General features: G+C 52.4%; 4 protein-coding genes across 4 annotated transcripts; all 4 read right to left on the reverse strand.

Moving 5' to 3' along the window:
* Positions 1-1,835: 1,835 nt before the first annotated feature.
* EMWEY_00000370 (hypothetical protein, conserved) lies at positions 1,836-3,503 on the reverse strand (the record flags this gene model as incomplete). The annotated part of the gene is made up of 1 exon (XM_013481235.1): positions 1,836-3,503. One exon carries the CDS (start codon positions 3,501-3,503, stop codon positions 1,836-1,838), a length of 1,668 nt encoding a protein of 555 aa, XP_013336689.1.
* A 2,518-nt stretch (positions 3,504-6,021) lies between these two features.
* On the reverse strand, positions 6,022-9,945 carry EMWEY_00000380 (GTPase domain containing protein, putative; the record flags this gene model as incomplete). The annotated part of the gene is made up of 10 exons (XM_013481236.1): positions 6,022-6,060; positions 6,355-6,402; positions 6,859-7,050; positions 7,249-8,053; positions 8,320-8,526; positions 8,647-8,848; positions 8,962-9,237; positions 9,459-9,528; positions 9,635-9,672; positions 9,930-9,945. The coding sequence occupies 10 exons, from the start codon at positions 9,943-9,945 to the stop codon at positions 6,022-6,024; spliced, it is 1,893 nt and encodes a 630-aa protein (XP_013336690.1).
* Positions 9,946-10,939: 994 nt separating this feature from the next.
* EMWEY_00000390 (DegPtype protease, related) lies at positions 10,940-14,442 on the reverse strand (the record flags this gene model as incomplete). The annotated part of the gene is made up of 7 exons (XM_013481237.1): positions 10,940-11,245; positions 11,346-11,502; positions 11,693-11,880; positions 12,278-12,380; positions 12,561-13,520; positions 13,803-13,909; positions 14,218-14,442. The coding sequence occupies 7 exons, from the start codon at positions 14,440-14,442 to the stop codon at positions 10,940-10,942; spliced, it is 2,046 nt and encodes a 681-aa protein (XP_013336691.1).
* Positions 14,443-18,508: 4,066 nt separating this feature from the next.
* EMWEY_00000400 (hypothetical protein) lies at positions 18,509-23,536 on the reverse strand (the record flags this gene model as incomplete). The annotated part of the gene is made up of 1 exon (XM_013481238.1): positions 18,509-23,536. One exon carries the CDS (start codon positions 23,534-23,536, stop codon positions 18,509-18,511), a length of 5,028 nt encoding a protein of 1,675 aa, XP_013336692.1.
* Positions 23,537-23,538: the final 2 nt, after the last annotated feature.

Below are 23,538 nucleotides of genomic sequence, written 5' to 3' on the forward strand. Positions count from 1 at the left end.
GCACTAGCAGCTGGGACGACCAGGGTTAGGAGAATAAGCTCTCCCGGTACACCTTGCCAGGTAAACAGCAGCAGCAGCAGCAGCAACTGTATAAGAGTCGGTGTGGGAGAATAACGCCAGCAGTTCAAATATCAGTACTAGGGAGAGTGATATTCCTTATTTTCGAATAGGAGCACCAGTTTAGTGGAACCTACAACTATAAAAGCATTTGTTGCCCGATTCTGCCCTAATGAGCGGTTACTGGTTGCCTCACTGACTCTGATACAGGAGATGTGCGAGCATTTCATCTGTTTGGGAACCCGACAGTCCGAGCCATGTTTGGCAAACGCAGAAGTTGGGAAAAACAATTCATGTTTATCCACATAGCTACCCCACACCATCATATGGGTGGGGGAGGAGACTTCCTCCAGCGGCCACTACTGCTAGCAGCGCCGCCCACGCAGAGCTATACGTTTGAGAGTCAGCTGCCCAGTAGAGCCGAATTCGTTTGACCATATCTTAGTGTTGGCATTGAATACCAGGATAGTATATTCTTCAGCCCATGCTTCATGGGCCACTGCCTTGCCTTGGTACAACTCGGAGCCCATAGAGACCTAGACTATCATCCCCTTCGGCCTCCATGTCGGTCACCAAGCGCCCTGCGAATCTGTTAGCCTTTCTTCAGTAATGGCGACAAGGAAGAGACACCTATCGCCGCCGGTAGCCGGTAGCCAGTGCTGGCGGACCCCCGACAGTGCCCACCAAAATGCTTCCTCCAACACAAGAATAACACAGTTCATTTTATGCGAGCAGTTAGAGCTTCGCCGTTTTCCGTGTATTGTCGTGAAGTGTGAAATACGTAGTAATATCAGGTTATTAAAACCGATACAAATTCTTCTTATTTTTCATTCCTTTTTTATTGGAGGCTACTTCGTGGCATGTACCAGGGGCTTTTATCGAGTTTCGGGCTAGTTGGATGTATCGCCAGTTACGAGCAAAAATGCCACGCGTACCACGGGGGATGACACAGAGCACCCCACAGTGGCCATCGCCTATTTTTCCTTGAATTTTGAAACTCAAATGCGCCACTGCAAACGCAGGTTAGCACATATTCTACCGTGTCGTGGCCAGCCCCATACGTATCTGCCAATTGTGTAACTCACTGCTGAGCTTAAAACAATCACAATGAGGGGCAGACGCCAGTTCACGCGTTCACAGGTGGCCCAGCAAGGGTGCCGAGTCTGCTGGCAACGGCCACTACAACAAAAAAATACAACAGTCAATAAATGGGCAGTACCAATGGAAATAACTACAAACAACTCTTGTGATTTCAGCCTTCATATCTGTTACCCCCACGGTGGGCCTGTGCGACAGCTACTCGTCTGTGCCTTGGCATCAAGTCCAAGTTCCGTGTCTACAGTTCTGAAGTCCCTAAACAACATGAGATAGTTGAAATTCGCGCGACGGATTGGACCACTTCAAATAAAAGCAGTAGCTGAAATGGGGAAGCCAAGAATTATAGGGGTAAGGTTCTGGTCGGTTGCAAGCCTTTTCTGCATCGGTTGCATTACCATACAGCAGCAGCAGCAACTGTTGTTGCTACAGCTGCAAGGCACCTCCAACACACTGGATTGCCTTCATTCCACCAAAAGCTTCAAAAAAATACCTACCAGGATTTTGTTTGCCGTTGTTCTGCAGATCCACTCGATTATGGCGTTGCAAGATTTGGTCTACACTCGCTGAAGTGAGTCTACACAAGCCAGTAAGAGTCATGTTGCGTCCTAATAGGCTGAGTCAACTGTTCTGTGCGGCAGAGTGACAAATTCAACCATTTCATTGAAGGGAAATTACAGTCCTTAGTCCTTATGCTGCTCGTCATCTTCTCTCCATTGATTCCAAGACTCTCGAAGAAAACAAGTGGGAGAGAATTCATGGCAGAACAACTTGCGCTTGAGGTCAAGGATTTTTTTTTCGGAAGGCTGAGACCCACTCTTGTACACTTCCAGCGCGTCGCTCAGCTGCTCCGCCAACTGATGGTGGAATTTATGCTTGGCATTAGTCATTCCACGAGGGGCACGGTCATACACGGTTGGAACTTTATCAACAAGGTCCGCCCATAATTTCTTCAACGCATACTTTTTGCCTTTCATGAGCTTGAAAGCTGGATAAACAGCATTGAAAACCAAAAAGCGACGTCCTAAAGCTGCTACGGCAATTGATGCCCGTAGGTCAACTGGCGTAGTCATGGACGACAGAGCCCGCTGGGCTAGGGTAATGGAGGCATGAATCAGCTCATTTGCATCCTCATGGTTGAGGGCCGGCTTCAGACACAAGCGTCTGATCGTCCGAAGGACGTGGGCTATGGGTTCGTCTGCTATCCAAGCTTGGGGGACCTTCACTTCGATGTCTTCAATTTTCACATTCGGCATAAAAACAGGTTGTCGAACAAAAGGATGCTTATGTACTACCGGCAATAATAACTTCGTGAGCGCTTTTGATGCTAAGGATTTGCCAGAGGTTTGTGAAGAATGTCCCTGTTTGCCGAAAGGATCACTTCGAAGTAAAGGCACCAGCACGCTCTGGGACACTGAAGCTTGTTTACAATCCCCGAAGCAATACAGTGTCCCTTTAGGAGCAGAAGAGGAATCAGGACGGGTAGTTGGAGACGAATGTTCTCCTTCCTGGTCCACAATACGCGTTTGCTGAACAGCTCTGAGGTCCACCAATGGAGTTCCTAACCCTTCCTGATGAACAATAAGGGTATGTACATTTGAAAGCAGTCCAACGTTGGAATTCGTCAGGCGGATGCCTGATGTTTGTTGAGCACCCCCTGTCAGTCCTTGCAGCGTCCTGCCCTCGGTCAAGGCACCTGTCTCTGAGGAGAGGTGGTGCGAGAGCCTACCAACCTTATTAGGACTCTCTCCCAATATGTCATAACCTCCCTGCCGAGTACGCTTGCCTTTATGCTGTTTGGATATGGCCTCATGGGGCTGTTGCTCATTTCGGAGCACCCCAGAGAATTCGCTGGGCTCTTTTGAGGTTGAAGGCACTTCTGGCATACCAACTGAAGGGCTTAGATAACTATGAGGGACAAATCCAGGTGCCCAATCCCCCACTTGGGCACACAGATTCGCGAGCTCATCCGCATTGAGGGGAATCCAGTCGTCTTCAGAGAAATGCGGGTTTGTCGGCGAACTGGAGTCTTTAGAACCACTATTACCTGCGAGTCTCCGCTGCTCTGCACCCCTATGGATCTTTCGTGCACTGCCACACAGTGAAACAAATAGCAGGGACACTCCCACAAGCACAGCTAAAATGACCCACGATGAAGCCACGGTGAACTTGACCCGCTTTAGATGCCGCCCCGTTGGTATATCACCACTTCTGCCAGTGAATCGCCTGGACGCGCCGATATTGAGCTGTTCCGGTGCTGCTGTATTGCCCGGAAAGGATCTCCAGAGCTCAACGCTACCCCGAGTCTCCAAGGACGGCAACTCGTGCAACGGAATGAGGGCCAAGTCCATCCTTTTTGGAGAAGGAAAGACATGCAGCAAAATGAGTGTCTTCTGAGTGCAACTGCTCAGATGAGTTCAAATGCATCAGGCCTCGAGCCTTCCTAGCGTGTTTCGGAGTCGCATGGTCTCCAGATGATGATGATGATGATGAGAATAATAATAACAATGCCTAAAGAAACTGAGTGTGAAGACGTTTGCACGTTAAAATACAATTATTCGGAGGTAAAACAAAACGTCCGCACTCAAAGAACCTTCTTCAACAGTTCTGAAGTTCGTCGATCCTAGAGCGCTTGCCTGTTGCCTCGCACAGACGGCGCTCCCCTCAGTTTACCGAACAAGACACAAGAAAACCGCAGGCGTTGAGCCCCACCCTGCGCTTTACAAAGCTTTCCCATTGCCTATCATTATGCCAAAAATTCTAGCATAGGGCCTAGTACCCAAATGCTCGATGGTCGCTACCCCACAGTTCGTCACCAGGGTGTTGCAATACCGAGCCGCGGATTGTCCGCAGGATGGATCTACCTCTTGGGTCACTTCCTGTATGCTCTGCCCCCTCAATCTTAAGGTACCAACTCTAAAGTGCCTTTAACAGGGCTTTAAAAATTGTCAACTCAAGCTTGTCAACGTCTGCGTTGAAAACGCCGAGGGATCCCACCGCCGCTGTCACCGCAGTGCACGGCTGCTCCTACTTTAGGTGCACCGTCTATTAACCGATAGAAAACTGATGTCTTCTAATGGCAAACTACTTCAACGTTTAAGCAGATATACAGACAATGTAGATGTTCCATTATCTTGCATACGCAGGGCTACCGACCAACCAGCAGTGACGTCTCTCTTTAGGGGAGCGCCCTCTTGAAAAAGCTCCTTTTTCCTGCCCTGCCTCAGAGAACACACACACTCCCCAAACGCTAGCTTACTTTACTTCATGCCTGTACTTAATAGGTTTCAAGGTAACTCCCAATGTCGGTACTTGCCTCCCTGTCCCTCAAAGCGCGACACCCCATGCACACACCTGACAGTCTGCCCCACCCACGTAACAGCGATGCAGCCGAGCGCACGGTAGAGTGCCAATCGATCAATCACTGCAAAGCAAAGCTGCAGCAAACAGCCTTGCAACATAATAATACCTCCACTACTCCCCCTCATCTGGACCTCAACATTCCCTCAACTGGAAAGTTGTTCACACGCCCGCACTCGTGTCATTCTCGGCAACGGACCTGCCCACACCGGTACAAACCGCTCCAAACACAAAATCCCACTTATTTTCAAGACTTAAGCGATAGAGTCAAAGCTGAAGCACCCAAAAATTGCGTAGGAATCAATCTTCAGGTGCACATCCCATCGTGGATGTGCGGCAAGTTTGGTTAGGTTGCAAAAGCACCTCACTGGATAGACTCATGGAGGCTTAGCGGGTGCCTGTCCGCTCCTTCCCACGGTCTACTTCGTCTACTGATTTTTTTTGATAGTGGTGAAATGCTGCCAACACATCCACAATTTTCTAGGAATACCGGAAGAAATTCCCATGAACGAGGAAGGGAAAACTAACCAGCGCCGTTTGTTGCAAATGCCTCTTCTATCTCAAGCTCAGTGTCGACAGTGCAAATCTCCTGTCCTCAGAAGTTGCTGCAAGCTCCAACTCCTGGTACATGGATGAAAAGAACGGCTTAATTTAGAACTGCTCAGAGCCGTTGCGTTCTGCTACTTTTGTGGCTGTAAAGGCAGGCACGTTTTCCTCCATGAGCACGCTCTTCTGCCAAATCGTTCTGCCCTGGTAGTACATCCGCACACGCCTGGATAGCGTTCGTACTTAGACCTGACTCATTTCTCAGAGCCCCTGTCTGGGAAAAGAATGCAGCTGGATGTTATTTGCAACACTCCTTGCCGAAAAGACTGCACAGCAACCAGATATGCTCAGATATCAAAGTGTACCTTAAGATGCATGCCCTAACACTGCACACACTTTGCACGGTCAAACAACGAACTCACTAGTTAAAGCCTTGTTTGGCCTTCAGCTACTACAAAACAGGCACACCCTACTGACGGACGGGGCTACAACGCCATTCACTAGGTTCCAGGAGAATGCATGACCTACGCAGAATCCTTATGCATCCTCCCATGCGACGGGAAGTAAGCAATCTCTGTTTGCACCGTGCTGCCCACAGACAGTTGGCCTGCAATACTATTCTGGCTAGACATTCAAACAACGGACTACTGTGCCTGAAGTTGTGACTTGAAACACCAGTCGTCTGTATTTAAAGATCTAATGAATTGCTAGCTTCTAATGCCAGTCTGGCCTGCAGCGTTCACCGCGGCCGTCTGCGATAGACGACTCAAAATTGAAGCAAAAAAAAAATCCAAAAAGGCGGATTTCCTGACTTTGTTGGCACAACAGTCAGGACAGAATTAGGTGTAAAGGAAGTGGTCCATCTTGACCACCATCCCACCCCACCCCAACAGCGCATAGCAGTGAAAGCCTGCCGTTAGTTTTGCTTGTGATATTTGTCGGGCTGTGTACTGCTGCTGCGCTTCAGGCCATTTCGCACTGCTCCTCAAGCACCTTGTCTTCCTGCAGTGCCGCAGACGCACGCATCCAAACAGCACAGGCCTATCGCTGAACTAGCATCCCTGTAATGACGGAAAAAATATCTGCATCAAGGAAACGCGAACACACCTCCATGGATACTGACGTTGACTCGCCGCGTCGCCGTTTCTTTTCTAGCTGAAAAAACACGAATACGCAGAAAGCCGGGTACAGGGTTTAGGTTCTAGCATCAGCATGGTAGAGGATTTCACAATCACAGCAAAATGCTGCTGCAGGGGATGCCAGCAGCGAACCGTAGGCGCAGGCAGAACGTCATACCTTGCGCTGCTTCTGCCGAAGAGCCACATGCTCCATCCTCTCAAAACCCTGCTCGCAATGCACCGTACACCTAACGTCAGACGGCCTAACTTATGTTCTTAATCTACGCACCTAAGCTCACAACCGTGCCGAGCAGTGTCTGAACTGTGAGCCCGCCGCCTCACCCCTTCTTGAGCACGCTCTTGTTCCCTCTGTCGTTTAGTGGCTACAATGTCCCTGAACATGAGCCGCTGCGGAAACCTCAACCACAGCATCTGTACAGGGGTAATTCCGTCCGCTAACTCTCTCGACGAAGCTCAGATGCTGGAAGGTGCGATAAAACAGTTGCGGATGCCAAGCAACACCTTCGTTTTGTGCCCTTTTATCCTACTACACGGGATATTGTTCAGTCTCGCAGGGGAAACGGGATACGCACAGCGCTCAACAGTCAATAAGTGTCTTTCGTGGGGCAAATACGACCGGAATGTGGCATATGCTACTCCAGAATCTGCAGCAACAACCTACCATAGCGCCATGCACTGAAAAAGAAGTGTGGGAAACCTCAGGTACGCCATCCGCCTGCTGGCTTGCGGCTGCTGTTGCTGTCTCTTCTGGCGAAAGTCCAAGTGAGACCAGCTGCTTATCCAGAAGTTCCTGATGCAGTGCAACGACGGCCTCGTCCTCCACCCCATTGACACTTAGAAGGCGAACGGGCTCCTACATGCGCAGCGCCAAAAGGAGAGGCTGACGAGGTCTCAGTAGGAGAAAGCGAGAAAAAGGTGAGGCAAGCGATGGAACATTGTAAAGCCACACCGTCAAATGCAGTTGTAGCTTGTGATGAGGAAGAAGATCCGTCAACGGAAATGCAACCAGAATACAGGGAAGATAGCTGGTGCCGCAAATGCAACTAACTACCTCTTTGAAGCGCGAAGGCAAAGAATAGTACGGCACGCGGCCCTCCTGCCATTCCTGCAGAAGCATCTTCGCAGCGGCCTGAAGATCTGGCATTCCGCCCTTGAGAAGCTTGCCTCTTCGTTGTGCGAGCGCCTGAAGCGCTTCCCTTGGGGTCGTGAAGGAGGGGAGCTGGTATAGGCGCTGCAGTGCACTGACGCTTGAAATTGCGATTAGGGCCTCAGCAACGGCCTCTGGCTCCGGAATTTGAGGGACTGGTAGAAGCGACTGCAGCAACAGGGAAGCAGATGCCACTAGCGGTTTCTCCTGCTGCTTCTCTGGCTGTTGATATTGCTGCTGCTGCATGGCTATCAAGGAGAGAGGGTGCGGCAGGATTCTCGCAGTGTCCTCCTCTTTAGCTGGTGGAGCAAAGAGGACTCCAGGAGAATCAATGAGTTGCGTATGAGAATCAAGTTTTACGAATTTCAACTGGCGAGTGCTACCCGGAAGCGCAGCAACTCCAGCTGAGGACACACTGCGCGTCAGAGCGTTCACCACAGAGCTTTTTCCCACATTGGGATATCCTACAACACCAACTGTCATGAATGCCTTGATGTGCCTGCTTCTGCCGTTGCTGCTGCCGCTCGAGGGCTGGTTCGATTTCGTCGGGTTCGTGTTGTTCCCTTCAACGGCCATTGTGTCTCCTGCTGCAGTTGCTGTCGTTGCCGTTTCTGCAGCATTGCCCGTTCGGGAAGGCCTTGCCGCTGCGTGAGCAATAGAAGACAGAAGCCTCAGCAGTGGCTGCACTCCAAGTGCTTGTGAGCTGCTCCTGCAAGTCCAACGTACAACCAAACCACTAAACTCTAACCTACGGGTACAAATTCCTCGCAGAGGGGAGCACGTAGCAGTTATCTGTCATATCGGTTTCAAATTGTGTATCTGCCTTTGGTGGCATAGTTTGGTGGCAAAATCATTCATTTTACTGAGCACGGTAGACGCAAGCACTGGTCGGCTATCCGTAGAAGCACTATTAGCCTGCCTTTCACGTATACGCCGTCCCCGTAAGACTCCAAGCATCAGTTTCTTTACAGTTACCTTTTAAGTTTATCAGAGGCGCGAAGAGGATCCGCTGCACACCACCTGCCTGTCCGCTTCCCTGCAGTGCTGCTAGTGCTGCTGCTGCATTTGAAAGCCAACACGGGGAACATGGAACTGCGTCGCAGCTGGTGCAGCCAAGCTGCAAGAGCGGGAGCTGGTAGCAAATCCACCTTGTTCAACAGAAGAATGACCTTTTTGCCCTCCCTGGATGGACGCATAAACAAGAACACGGAGAACACTGAGAAAACATAAACCGTGTATTGAGTACCAGCTCCGTATGCCCGCATAGACCAAAGAGTGGCAGGACTGAACACCACATCCTACCTAAGGGCCCATCTCTCTAGACCGGCGCATCGAAATGCCAGGGGCAATCTTGCGTCGAGGACGTGTATGATGATATCTGAAGCTGCAAGCAGCTGCCGGAGCTGCTGCTGCTGCTGCCGGTGCAGAGCAGCAACATGTTGTTGCTTGCTATTGCTGTTCAGCGACAAGGACGATTCAATCGACTGCAACGCTAGATCAGCTTCTGTAAAAACACCCACAAACAAGCCATACAATCTGCACCCCAATTATACATCGTTGCTGCTCAGGCGTTCCTTTTGGCGCTGCGTGCGTTTTCGATTCAGCCACAAGGCGGACCAGAGGGGCCTGCAGCAGCTGCTGCTTCAAACGCCATCGTAGCTGATTCTGCCTTGTCGGCAAGGTCTTTCATTGCCTTAGCATCTGAGAATCCATCAGCTTGCAGTGCTACATCTGCTGCTGCTGCCTCCTCTTCTTGCTTCTTCTGCTGCTGCAGTCTTTCCTCTCGCTCCCGCAGCAACCGCTCCTCCCTCTCCTGCTTGCGCCGCAGGAGATTAGAGATAATGTCGGCCTTAAATGGACAAGAGTTTGGAATAGGGGGATCTATCCGCAGCTCTGCACAGAGTGAAACAAAGCAGATACGGGTGGTAGCAGCAGCGAGTTCAGATGCAAGAAGCACTGAGCTGTGCTGCAAGAAAGTGCGGCAGCAGCGACTACAGATGAATAAGCTCTGAGTCGTGCAGCAAGAAGGTGCCGCATCAGCTGAACCAGATGAGCGACCATATACACATGTAAATGGAAGACAGCACCAGCAGTAAACCCTTCCTTACTCCTACGAACAGGCCCTCCCTTAGTCTTCGCCTCCTTCCGCATTTTCCTCCGATGTTCCCGAACCTTCTTTTGTATCTGCATAAAAGCAACAATATACAGAGCCTCGGATGCGTCAAGTGAGCTAGGTAGTAGCGTTTTAACGGCTCCAGAGAGGCATAGCTGCGGAGAGGCTGAGCCTTACGTTGTACTTCTTTGACAGCTTTTGCCTCTTGGACTGTTCTGAAAAACCGCAAGGGAGCCACAACCTAAGCTACAGATCGTAAATCCACAACGGTAAACCCAGAACCTCAGAGCCGGGTGTCTGACAAACAGCCACACGAAAGAATCCAGGTTCCCGGCAAAATACACCTGTCCAGGGCTTCACCCTTCCGCCTTCGTTTTCGATAGTCTAATCTAGTACACGCATATACTGGTACAGACGAGAAAAAGGTTCTAGCTGTTAAAGCTTCAGTTTCAGGGTTTAATGGGCAGCTCACTCTTGACCTTTGCCATGGTCCAGGCAACAACACCAAACCTGAGGGGAGACCCTTTGGATGCAGCTGGTGACTGTAATATCCTAGTTCAAACTTTCGTCAATATAATAGCAAATTTACTAGAAAAAATTGTAAGCGGCTACTCTGGGGACCCAGCGCCCCACAGACTCGTGTAGTACCTACGGGGCCCCCGATGGGCACGCCAACCGAAATCATTTAGGTCTTCCTCATCTTGGGTGAAAATAAATTATTTGCGTATGTGTTGCCCAGTACAGCATTTGGATAAATGTAAGGGGAGATCTGAATGCCACCAACGGAGCAGTAGAAACGGGAAGAATGTAGGTTTTAGTTTTGGTTGACCTCGCTCGGCATATACGGTGGACAGTACGGCAAGGTTGGTCTTGCAACCAAGCTTCAGAGCAGCAATGTCGTCATGGGAAAAGTAGATAATCTTAGAGAGAAGGGGACAGCGCCTACCCTCTAAGTGGCAGGCACACAACCAATGTTGGTGTTGGTGGAGGGGCGACGCCATCGTACAAATGTTGGCCACCCTTGAGCAGCTCCCTGGAGAGGTTCGTTCGTTGCTGCAGAGGTGCTTTATGCCTGTCTGCATCTGGTTTTCTGTGTTTCTCCACCTCAACTGGAGCCTAGCGATTTCGCTGTACCCGTGCGCAGCCACCCCTGTGGCTACGTTTTTCACCCGCCTCCCCTGGAGCCCCTGTGTATGTCTAGCTCTGTCTCGACTTCGCGCGTCCCTACGTTTGGTTTGTGGCATAGTGGGCCTCCAAGGCTCGGTTCTCCGAATGTGCCATGAGCACAACGTAGTTCTTGAATGTGGTTTGTGCGATACTGGGCTACAGCAGCAGTCAAATAGGGCACAAAAAGCATGCCCTAATGCATAGCTAGTCTGGAAGACAACACCACTGCGTCATTTAGCCGGTACGTAGAGGCTACCGCACCTATGTAGGCGACCCTGCCAATGCAAATGCACCTGCAACGGCCGCAGTGGCAGTTCACAAGTTGTCGCTTGTCTGCCGATGAATGGCGTGCTGTTTCAAAATTTCAGGGAGCATCGCCTCGGCTTTGCCTCTGTGAAGCACCACCTGCAGTTTCTCCTCCAGGACAAACGTAACGAACTCATTTGGCTTCTGGTCCTGCCGCTGCTCATCCTGCTGCTGATCCTGCTGCTGTTGCTGTTGTGTCGTTTTGATTCCCAAGAGCTGCGCCAAATGGCGAAGATTCGTTACCTTCGCGCCATCCACGGTGGATAGGAGGCAATTACGCACGCTGTATCCACTAGTGAGGTCAGATGCCAGGATCTGCAGCAGCAGCAGGAGCACAAAATGGGGTTGCTTCTGAAAGCTGGCAACTAAGCCTTCGATGCACCCCCCTAACTGGTTTGAGGCCATAACTCCTAACCTGCGACAGCACTATGGGCTCCTCTCCCTCCACGGTAGCGAAGACCTCCGTCAGAGGCCGCAGTAGGGAGCTGGGCGCTCTTTCATGAAACTTTGGTCCAAATTCATCCTGTGGATAGTGAAGAGGCAGAAGATTGTATGAGGTGAATGCGTTTGCACTGATTACATACAAAGAGTCGAATAAAGAAACAATGGCAAGGCCTCGCTATCGCACGAAGTGAAGGCTCATACAAATAATGTGCAACAAATGCCGCATGCTGCTGTGACCAGAAGAGGGAACGAAGGCAGTTGGCAACCCAAGAATATGTGGCTCTCATCAAGTTTTGTGCATGGAGGTGACGTGGGCACGAGCTGCAGAGAACCACCACTTCCTGCATTGCAAACGGCAGAGCTGCACCAAGAAACACGAGGCCTTTTCTTGCCTTTAAATACTCCAGGGTAAGCGGGCAGAACACCAAACCGCCGTAGACGATGTACCGAGCGGGGCGCCCCCACTGATGTTTGGGGATTAGGGAGCGCTCTGTCTCCAGCGGTACCTGCAAGAGAAAGCGTTCCCAACATCACCAGCCACCCCAACACATGTGCAGCAGAAGCAGATGCACCTTGGGAATGGATCCCTCACACGTGTACACCTCAGTAGCGCTGAAATGGCAAGACTACACCTATTTCTTCGACCCTGCACGCGCTAAGGACAAAAAGCTATTTATAACGTCACCACTTAAGGAGCAACCAGGAGCCTCGTACAAGCACACATTTAATACTTAGCACGCAATTAGTACTTGAACAGATCGCATTCTGGCGATAAATGAACCACTGAGACGTTGGTCTCTAATAGAGTCTACGCCCTCTAATGTTAGAGGAGTTTACGCCTGGGATCCCGGTCGAGGAAAGATGGTGACTCGGCAGAAGCCCAGTCTATTTTTGGAGAATTACCAGGACATTCTGCACTTTCCCGTCCCTAAGGACGGTTAGAGAAAGCGTCTCGCCCATGAACTTCTCCGAGATGACGTGGGAGACGCTAACGCGCTCCATGCCCCTGTACGCAGCCCCCCAAAACATGTATGACTAGAAACCCGTGAGCCAAGGCTCCGTAGCTACACCCTGCTGCACTAGTAGCTGGGGCTGCAGCAGGAGGCTGGGGGAGTCGTCCCACTGAAGAAATAGAAAACTGTGTGCCGTGCGCAGACGTACGAGGCCACGGGAGGTAGGGTCTTACCTGAAATGAACCGTACCGTCTCCAGCCACGTCAGCTCCATCAACTGCCATCACCACGTCCTCCGGTCGCAAACCGATCTTTTGTTCGAGCATCGCGTGCACTAGCGCCTTCCGCTCTGCAGCTGACGGCAATGGTTTGCCTGCAGCAGCGGCAGCAGTAGCTGTTCTGTCCACTGTTGCCAGTGCCTCTCGTGCAACAACGACGGGATCGGCCAGAGGACCACAATCGGGAAGAGCATCCTCCATACACGACGTCCCCGTTTCTGGACCTCCACAAACCTCCTGGGGTCGCACTGGTGCTGATGCTACTGCTGCTGGCTTTGCAGGTGCACCGGTCTCTGGCGCTGCCGAATTGACGTCTGCTGGAGCCGGTTCTGGTGCCACTTCCTCCTCTACGAGCTTCTCTGCAGCTGCCTTTGCTCGCGCAAGAAAGTTCCGAGATCTCAACGCATCGGCTGCCGTAACAAGGATTCCACTGGCAGTGACACCTGCAGAAGCAGCAGAAGCAGCAGCTCCGACAGCAACTATGATGGCATTCTCCAATGTTAAGCTAAGCGTTTTGCTGCTCCCGCGGAAGATACCAAAGTAAACGGCCTCCACGTATGGCCTATTACCAGGATTACCAGCAGCTGGGGCAGTTAGCGGCAGGGTCCATAGGGCATTGTTACCTTTTGGGAGATCCTCTGCCTTAAGCTTCGAGACGCCAAGCTTCTGTTGCATGCATTCGTTTTCCAGCTGTTGAAAGAGAACACCGGCAGCTGGGAAGCCAGTGTATCTGCGATGTCTACTGAGGTCTACGAACAAGTGACGCACGACGTTCCATGGCACAATGTAGCCCACGTTCTGCGCCGCCGAGGCGTCGCATCCTTGAAAAGCAACGCCCACCACGCGGCCGCCCTTCAGCGCTGGTCCCCCGCTATTGCCGGGGTTAATCGCCGCGTCGATTTGCACGCACAGTAGCCTGGAGACAAACACACCGCTGCAGCATGCAGCCGATGCTGCTGCTGCCCCCACTGCACCAGCAACCGACACTTCGCGCCACCGCAGCGGTCAGACATAAAAGGCACCCTCCGCAGCTGTATGAGAGTGGCCAGCAGCAAATGCAACAGCAGCGCTAGCCAGAAGCGCGGCACAACGGCGCTACGGAGCAACCCAGCATTTTGCGCATCAACACTCAATACCAAGTACAGACAAATATTGGCTTAGGGTTCAAGGTTTCATGTTTAGGGCCTTAAGGAATTACGCAGTATTGGAATGGGCATAGGTATTAACGTCCACTCTGCTGACAACCCCGGAAGTGATGCAGAGATTGTCTCCTCCACGCGGATAACCCAACACGATCACCCCGTCCTGCAAGGCAGGTATCTGCAGCATCAACGACAACAACAGCGTAAGGAGCTGCATCCAATGCGAGCAATGGTACTTATTCTATCAAAACGTCAGTGCACCAGTTGAGAAACAGACACCAGAAAAGCAACAGTCGCATCAGTATCATCATATGCGGCACCAACATCCGCGAGAGTAGAAAACACGGCAAAGGTGCCAGTAGCAATGAAAAGCAGCAGGATAAATAGTAGTTGCACCACCACACGGCTTTCTCTGGGGAGGCGTCTGCAGCAACAGCAACGGGATCCGCAACAGCAGCAGCCGCAGCCGACCTCCCCAAAGAGAAGACCTTGTGTATCTGCCCAGAAGTCGTCATTATCAACTGTAAGAACCGCCAGGTCGCACTCGTGAGCCACCGCAAGAACCCTTGCAGGAAACTTGATCGGCGACCTGAGGCGAACAATGACACAAGCTGCTTTCCACGGTGCAGCTGCTGCGGCCGCTGCTGATGCCGCTGTTTCCGCTGAAGCCCCCCCCATAAAAAAAAATGGAGCCATGAGGTCCAGAACAGACGAAACACAAATATAATGCCTAGACACTAAATGCGAGCCAGACACAATGCCGACAGCCACGTAGTCGTCAGACAGTGAGTCTGTTTGCCTGTTAGATCCAAAGAAGGAGAGGTGGGCACAACATTGCGTGGGAAACAATATGTGAGGTCACTGGGCATGTGAGGGGGTTGCAGCCGAATCTGCAGCAGCTGCTTGTGAACAAGAAGCAGCAGCCCAAGCCAACGCGACAAAAAGAATTCCAGATGCAACAACAGCTTCACATAAATCCTGACCCATGTTTTCTGACGTGCAGTCGGTTGTTCCAGGCCACACAGTGCGCATTGGTGAGGATGATGCGCTCGCCCCCTCCGGCAGAAGGATGGACAATGAAGCCGCTGCCAGTGCTGCTGCCTTGCCGCTGCATCTGCCATGGCAACGCATAGTTGGGGTCGGTGAAGTCGCTGTATACCTTCACCACAGAGGTACATAGGGAATTCAAATCCAGCGCGCCGCATTCCAAGTCATCGGCAACCCCATGGGCGGGCACCGCAGCACGCAATGGAGACCAATGCCCACATTCACTGTCCCTAGAGTTTGTGATGTTTCTTGTGCTGCCACTGCAGATGCTGCTGCTCATGCGTAAGCTTTTCGGAAGCAGTGAATTCCCGATGAAAGAGTTCAACCCACGGGCAGCTCCGCTAGCTGCAGCACCGGCAGCGTATCGGGGGCCTGACGCAGCAACAGCTGACAGCCGAGGAACTCCCTGCAGCAGGAAACAGCAAAGCAAGAAATACACTGAGAAACTGGCAAACCTTGGCGTGCAGGCAGCAACAGGAATGTCTAAGCAGCAACGGAAAATACAGCCAGTGCAACAGCAATAGCAGCACATTCCAAGTGGACCACAAACCTCAGTGTTCCGTGCTGTAATATGGAGTGGTGTCCCGGTTAACGTCCAGCAACGGGAATTGGTGGTCCGTTCCCACAGGAGTTTCTGCTTGTGCTGCTTTACGTGCTGGCGTAGCAGTATCTGATTTTGCAGCGCCTGCCGAAGCGGGTGGTGCTGCTGCGGCAACCGTGGTCGAATCCAGGAGGCCATTTGCTGCAGAAAACCCTCAGAAATGCGACTGGCTTTCATCTGCCTTGTACTGGTGATTCTGTCGATGCTGCTGCTGCTTGGGGTGCTTCTGAGTTTGCTGGCATCAGTCCACACTGCAGGCAACGGGAAACCGGTGCTGCTGCTGCTAGTGCCTTGGAGGAGAGAAAAATCCGGAAAAAACAGGGAGAGCAGCACGAAACAGGCCACAAAGTATGACGCAACGAACGAAGAGGGGCACATCAGAAGACCTTCTCTCTCTAGATTTTTCCTCCCTATCCTGGATCTGTGCGAAGGCTCCGGCCTTCAACAATCCAACCCTGAAAACCTCCAAATAAAATACACGAAGCCCACCCATAAAGACACACAGGGTAGTGTTTCTACGTAGAAGGCAAAAGTCACTGTTCAAGGGCCTCGGGGGGGGCCCTCGTCGGGCCCCACAGAGGAGCAAGAGCAACTTGCAGTCGGCAGCACCAGACAAAAACATATGTTGGTTCACTGAAGTTCTAAACAGCGTAGGAAAATGTAGCAATTGTTTCTTGATATGAAAGTTGGAGTTTTGCACAGAGAGCCTGGACCCCTGATATTGTGTACGGTTTCTGTGGACTGTGCGCGGCAGAAGTTGCGACTTCGTGTAGTTACCCTGAGAAGAAGTGTGGTGTTCAGGGCATTCGTTTCTTTTTTGCCTTTGGCTTGGTTTTAAGCTTTCGGTACCTCATGTGCTGGGCTCCTTCAGAGGTTACCTCTGGTTCCAAGTGACGTGGCACAGGGTAGTGAGAGCCTGTAACTGGTGCGGGTAAGTGGGGGTCTGTCACTAGTTGCAGCAATCCTTGCTGCAACCTGCTCAACTTGCTGTAACGCATGAAAGCATACGAATGCCTCCTTCCGATGCGTGCACTAGTACTGTCCACAGGAATTTTATGCGGAGTTGGCCCGCACTAGTGAACCTCCACGCCAGTGGAGGTTCACGTCACGCTACAATTTCCATTACTACAAGCATCAATTTTTTATCGCTCCGAAGGTTCAGTACTTTGCCTCCAGCTTAACCTGGTTGCCTGAGTGTCTGTCGTAGCACATTTCGCCTTACCAGCCTGCGCCGTTCATGCCCCTCCGAGTTTCGTACTTTATAAGTACTTCTGTAGGTGCTAGTTATAGAACCTATACAAAATCTGTTCACAGTCGCTTCTGAGCAATTGCCTACCTCTTCAAATTCCTCTCTTTCCCAGCTGTGTCCGATCAGTTCGCAACCGTCGTAGCCCTGCGCAACTGTGTCCATTGCTGGCGTTCTCATACTGTGGCATTCATAATGTGTTATCGTTCATGCATGCGAAGGAAAGTATTGCAGCTGAGTTTCGTGTATCATGTAGATCGCCTTGCAGGGCTCCCAGTGAACCTCCATAGCATTCATCCTCACTGTGCATGCTGCGAACTATTGAATTGTGTGCGGACGAGCATTTGATGCAGCCTGTTTACGGCAGTCGAGGCAGTGAAGCTTTTTTGTTTATTCGGTGCATTCCTTCATCGTGGCAGCACTGCACGAGACACTGCCCGTGGGCGCATTATATATTGGCAGCATCAGATAATTGGACTCAACATAAGGCTGCTTTAAAATCCTTAGCGGCCCCCGAAAAAGGGCATTTGCACTTTAGAACTGTGAGCTGTAGTTCGCTATCCCCTCACAGGACAGGCATCCATTGTCTATGGATGGACCAGTTCGCACTGTCAGGAGATTTCTACAAAATCTTGGACAAAACTGTTGGCGTTGCGTGCTTACAAAGAACACATCCGTGTGAATATAATAGGGCCTAATGCGCCTACGTATGTGCCAAGAATTTTTTCCACCCTGTCTTCCCTTCCAAACCGCTGAGTAGACGGTGTTTAAAGCGCTAGCTTCCACTGTTGGCCAGCTTTTGGCCAGTAGAGGTGGCAGTACAAAGAAGTAACAGCACTGTGAGTTGCAAGTATCTTGCAATCAATCCAATAGTAAACACCCCCTGTTCTGAGCGCGAATACCTCCCACAAAAAGTCACCCAATTCCGCATTCGCTTCTGGCATGCAGAAACTCTTATCCCTACAAAGCTGTCGAGCAATTTTGCCCGGCGTTGCAGGGCCTGAAAACGTATAGAAGAACCAATCATTCTGCCGACAGAATGCCCTAGTGTTGCAGCCCCAGTATGATTTGGTGGCAGTTCTCCAGCATCGACAGAAACTCTATCGACAGGTAGGAGAATGCTCTGGGTGCAGCACACAGAACAGCGCTAAAGCCTTTCCAATAGCAAGATCTTACCCAGATGCGCAGACAGCGCAAATATATCGCCAGGCACGCATCAGAGATGAAAGGACACACTAGCAACCACAACAACCATGCTCACCTGCGTGCAGCGGAATGCATGCAAAGACGTACAAAGGTTGGAGACCTGTGATGTGGCAAGTCAAAATCGCAAGCATAGTGGTAAGGGTAGGATCATGTACATGCATCCGCTCAAATCATATTCACAGACACCAGCAAATTCGCGAACAAGCATAAGCACAGAGAAGCGGATACATATTCATCCAACTGACAAGCTGACGCTTAGATGCATTGCAGTCGCCACCCCATTCTAGCCCGAAAGCGGAAATCCGAAGACCAACACAAATGCTGTATTTGCAACGGTGGGTACCGTGATCAAGAAGAAATATAAAACAACAGGAGGTGCTGTTGCTGTTGTTGCTCTTGTTGACAGCGTCATTGCCATTGACTTCGTTTCGTTGCCACTGCCCTTGTAGACGGCGTGGTTGCCTGTTGAAAGGACCGTTTTGGTACAGCGAAGAGGTGACGGCAGTGCCCAAATTCTCATCTTCGCTGCCCCATTCCCCACCCTGTCCACAGTTTTGTTGCCTTCCTGCACCGGCGCACCATTTGCTACTGGCAGACTGGAAGCGCTGCTGCTGATGCGGCTCAGCGCAAAACAACCTGTATCACGTGACGGGATATGGATGTTACGGCCTCCCATGGTGCCGCCGCTTTAACTCTTCTTGCAGCAGACGGGCCACTGCTGCCTTCACCAGCTGTGTGCAACCTGCAGAAGCGGGCTCTCCTACCGCTTCAGTTGCCGCTTGAATAGCCCTTGCAGAGACAACCGGGTGCCTAGATACTGCAAGATACAAAAGGCTCGCGGCAGCAGCAAGGTAAGCGGATCTCCTTGCTGCTGATGGCTCCTTCGTTTCCGTTGTCCCTGATGGTGTTGAGCTGGGCGCCTTTGCAGGTGCAGGCTCCTCCTCTGCAGCTCCTGCCGACTCGGGTCTCGCTGCAGCTTCTGAAGACGGCGGCGTTTTTGCACCTGCTGGAGAGCTTGGGGCTCCTGAATCCGATGTTGCTTCTAGTGCTGCTAAATGTGCTGCTGCTATTGCTGCTGAGTCTGTGACAAGTGATGCTACTGGTAGCGCTGCTGTCTCTGTAGCCGCAGCTGTGCATGCAACGGCTAGAGACTCTGGCGAGGCCACTGCTGACTTTGGTGCTGCTGTTTCAGTTTCTACTTCGGATGCTGCTGTCGCTGGTGCAACATCCTCTGCTGTAGCAGCCCGTGACTCTAATCGCGCCGAAGCGGAGTTTCGCGCTGTTGCTGTTCCTATGGTCTCCGTCTCCAGTCCAGCTGGTGCAGCTTCTCCTGATCCCGCCGCTCCCTCGTCTGGTGATAAGCACGCCTCAGCTTGAATTCTTAAAACCCCAGCAATTACAGAACTCAGAGCGGCTACAAGTACCTGAGAAAGAGGCGTTAGGTCACTGCCGCCGAAGGCGGTGCTATTTTGAGGGGATAGTTCCACCAAGAATTCTTCTAAGGTCTTTAGCGGGTGGTTCTGCTGTGCTTCTATTGTAGACAATTGAGTCTTGCTAACGCGGTAGCTTCTGCCGCCCTTGCTGCAGGTCCTCCTGGTGCCACCTCTAGGGGGCACGGAGGGGTATGGGGTCAGCGCAGGCATCAGACTGGAGACTGCTGCCGCTGCAAGAAGACACGGGAAAGAATCGGGTCCTGCAGCTGCAGACTGATTGTAGAGACGGGCAATGCGCAGCAAAAACCCTCGCAGCTGCGCTGCAGCATGCTGGCAAGAAGCTGGCCAATGCACTACGGCTGCTTCTGTGCCTGCTTCCGCTTGTGCTTCAGTAAGTGCTGTTGCAGTTGCTGATGAGCTTTCCATTACCAACGCGGTGTCTGCCGCGCCTTCTCGCTCGTTTGCCGTGATCTTACCTGACGAATTAGGGTTTGTACGGGTTGCAGCTGGGGGTAGTGTTTCTGCCGTCGTTACGATGTCCCGAGACCCCGTTGCTCCAGCGGAATTAGGTGTCTTTGCTGCTGGTGCAAGCGCTGCATGGTTCCTAAGTGAATCAGCTAAGTATGCAAACTCACTCAGTCGCTGCAAAGCAGTCCCTATGCGTGCGCACCATCCCGGCTGCTGCTGTTGCTGTTCTTCCTGTTCGTTCATGGCCCTCCTGTTCCAGGGGCCATTAGTCAAAGCAAGGGCGTCTACAGCGACAAGCGCTGCAGCGAGAGCCAATACGCCTTCAGTATCCCCTGCTGCACAGGAAGAAACAGTGGATGTAGCGGCAGCTGCTGCTGGCGGGGTTCCCAGAAAATCTGCATTTCCCGTGAAACTTGCGACGGCTGACTCAACCAGACCCGCGCAGTGTCCTAGTAAACTGGTGTTGGCAGCATGTGCAGTTGCTTCTGTGTCTTTGGTCTTTGAAGTCCTCCCTGCTGCTGCTGCTGCGACGGCGCCAGCAGCGCGGGCTGCTGTCTCGTACAGGCTACGCAGCAGGTGCATGGCCTCAAGTGGAGAGACACCGCTTGCTGTTCCATTGCAAAAACACGAGAGAAAAGTGGGGATCTCCAGGGGGGACAGCAAGAGCGAGACTGCAGAGGCAGCTGCAGGCGCCGAGGGAATCACAGCCACAACGGAGAAACCACGCTGCAGCAGGGACAGAGCAGCTCCACGCATACTGCCACGTAGTTTTTCCTCCAATTCTACTGCTGGCAGCGGCGCTGAATCTGAAGGCAGCCAAAGAGCAGCTGCTGAGGTATCTCGCATCGATGCGAAAAAAGCGAAGGCTGCGGCCTCTTCGCTTAAAACTGCTGGGTTTTGCTTCAGTGCACCGGCGAGTTTCCAGAGGAAGCAAATGCAGCCATAGACGATCTTTCCCGCTGCGCCCACAGCCGCCGGTGTGGCTCCCAGCTCTACCTTTTGGGCTGCTTCGATTGCAGCAGACTTTGTCTCCTCACCCCCGCTAGAATGGCTTTTGCCATGCTCTAATGAACTAGAAACAGCACCACCACCGCCACTTCCACAATGATAATGTGTCTTCAACCCTGAAGCTGCTGCCGCAGCCTCTGCTGCTGCTGCTGCCAGACGCCCTGCAGCCTCACAGGCCCGGCGTAATGTTTCGGGATAGAGCCACACAGCACCCGTCGAATTTTCGGATGCCTCAACGGTGGAGGCGTCAGCAGGGGCAGTTGTGGCGCCATGGGAACGGGTTGGGCTGTCTGCTCCGATCCAGTCCTCTGCCCAATCGTCTTCATCGAGTTGCTGCGGCTGCAGCTGCTGTTGATGTGGCTGCTGGTGTTGTTGCTGTTGCTCAGGATCTGGTGGGAAGCAAAGACACAACAGCATGGTGCCGATCGACTCTAACCTCCAGCACATCTCGTCTGCTGCCGCCTCTGGCCAGTCTGCTGCAGCAGGGCAAGATTCACGTGAAGATTTTGCTGTCTCCACGGGCTGAATTAGCGCATCTGCCAAACCGTTCAAAACAGGGCAGCACGCCTCAGGAAATGCAAGTGTGGGTGCTGTTGCTGCTTCTTCCGGCGCAGTTACTGTTCTTCTTGCGGTGCTGCTACGCGAAGCTGCTGAAAGCGCAGCAAATGCGGCTGACGCTGCAGCAGCTCGCTTCTCCCCACCTCCTGTGGAAAGTGGATGACACAGCAGAGCCAGCCCCTTTAGCAGCTGTTGCGCCTCTTGTTGTTGCTGGTCCTGGTGCCACTGCTCAACCTGCTGTTCTCGCTCACGATGACGCTTCAGTAGGCATGCCATGAGATGCAGCGCCAGGGGAACGGCGCAGGGTTCTATTGCTGCAACCCACTGGTGATGTTGCTCCAGGAAGACTGCCGCAGCACGGGTGGAATGTGCAGCACCATCACTGGGCGCTGCACCTGCCGTAATATGGCCTAGCAACCGACAAGCCAGAAGAAGGCGGCGGCGCACCAGCCAGTCATATGGATCTGCTGCTGGCGTTGTTGCTGAAGCTGCTACCACCAAATCTGATGCTGAATGCACTACGTCTCCCAGGGGCAGCAGCAGCTGCCCCACTAAACGCCAAGGGCTAAGGCAGCAACCGGCTTCAGCGAACCTTGCCATCACCTCCAGCGCCATAGCCGTAAGTTGTGCCCGTTGTTCTTGATCACACAGCCGTTGTTGGTGATGCTGCTGATATTGCTCCTCCTGAACTACATCTCCACCAGTTGCAGCTGCCTTGAGACGCAGCAACGCAGCTCGGTGTTGTGCTTGAGCCATATATCCTGCTGCTGCAGCTAACGCTGCTGCTACTGCTGTTGCTGCTTCTGGCACATCATGTCGCTCAGGAGCTATAGGCGTTGCATAACCACGCAGCAGCGCAGAAACCGCGGAGGAGACGGCCACCTCGTGCTGCTGCAGCTGCTGAGCTGCGCGCAACTGGGTGGTCGTGCAGCCCGAACAAACTCCAGTCAGCCGCTTCAACAGCAGCAGCAAAATCCTCAAGCCGCGACGACAAAGCGAAATCTCCTCGTCGCTGGATATTCCATTTAGCTGTTGTTTTTGACGCTGGTGCCGTTGTGTCCCCTGCCATAGGAGCTGGCACGCAGCGCGGAAAAGCAAAGGCAGGCAATCAACCAGAAGAGGTCCTCCCAGCGATGCTGCCTCAACTTCAGCGTACTTTGCCTGATACCCATCAGTAGGAGGAACGATCCAGTGCTGCTGCTGCTGCTGCTGGAGCTCCGGGAGGGTCAGCAGCAACTCGAGACACTCTGCTGCAGCAGAGCACACAATTGGATGCACTTCCCCTCCGCTCCAGTTGTTGACGCTGCTGTCGTTCACATCGGTACAACTTTCATCCTGGTGTTGTACTCTTTCCGGTGCAGATACACCTGGAAGGGGTCTCCAAACAAAGCCTGTCAGGGCTGGTAGAGGGCGCGCTGTAGCAAGAGGAGAGAGCAGCACCTGGGAAGTCTGTGGAAGCAGCTGCTGAGCTCGTTGCAACAAGCCAGCTGCTCTAGCGTCATTTATGCTGCTGCTGGACCGCAAGGTGGAGAGCGGCTGGGTGGTAGGAGTCGGTGCAGGAACACACTTGCAGCACAACATTGTAAGGAGCAATATCCACTGCCTGGGATTCCTTGGCCCCCATATTCGGACTTGCTGCAGCAGCAGCTGCAGAAGCTGCCGCCTCTGCAGCGCATCACATTCCGAATTCAGACACTCCAGAATAAAGAGAGACAGTTGCGGATCTCCTACTACAGGTCCTGTGGCTGCTGCTACCACTTTTGATGGCGCAGCAGAAGCAGCTGCTGCGATTGTGGCTCCCCAGAATGTCTCCCCTAGTGGAAGCGACATCGACAACAAACTCCGCGCCGCCTCCCTTCGAACAACGAGAGAAGGCGAGGCAAGTGCAAACTCGGTTGCAGCAACTGCAACAGGCAATAATGCACGAAGCGACGACGCTGCAGCAGCCAGAGTGTTGTCCTCGGCTTCTGCCGTTGCTGTCCGTGCCGGTGATGAGGAGGACTGAATCCACACCAAAGCCGTGAGGCACCGCAGCGCAGGAGCGGCGGCAACCAGCTGCAGAGCCGTACCGCCGCTAATGTTGCTGTTGCTGCTGTCGGTAGAACAATAAAATGAAAACGAGAGTATGTAGGAGGCTTCTCTAGCCTGAGCGTAGCGGCAGTTTGACAAGCAACAAATGGCTACCCACGAAGTCCAAACAGAATATACACTATATTTTGCCATTT

This window comes from Eimeria maxima, genomic scaffold (assembly GCF_000499605.1).
Source record: "Eimeria maxima Weybridge genomic scaffold, Emw_scaff3, whole genome shotgun sequence".
Taxonomy (NCBI): domain Eukaryota; phylum Apicomplexa; class Conoidasida; order Eucoccidiorida; family Eimeriidae; genus Eimeria; species Eimeria maxima.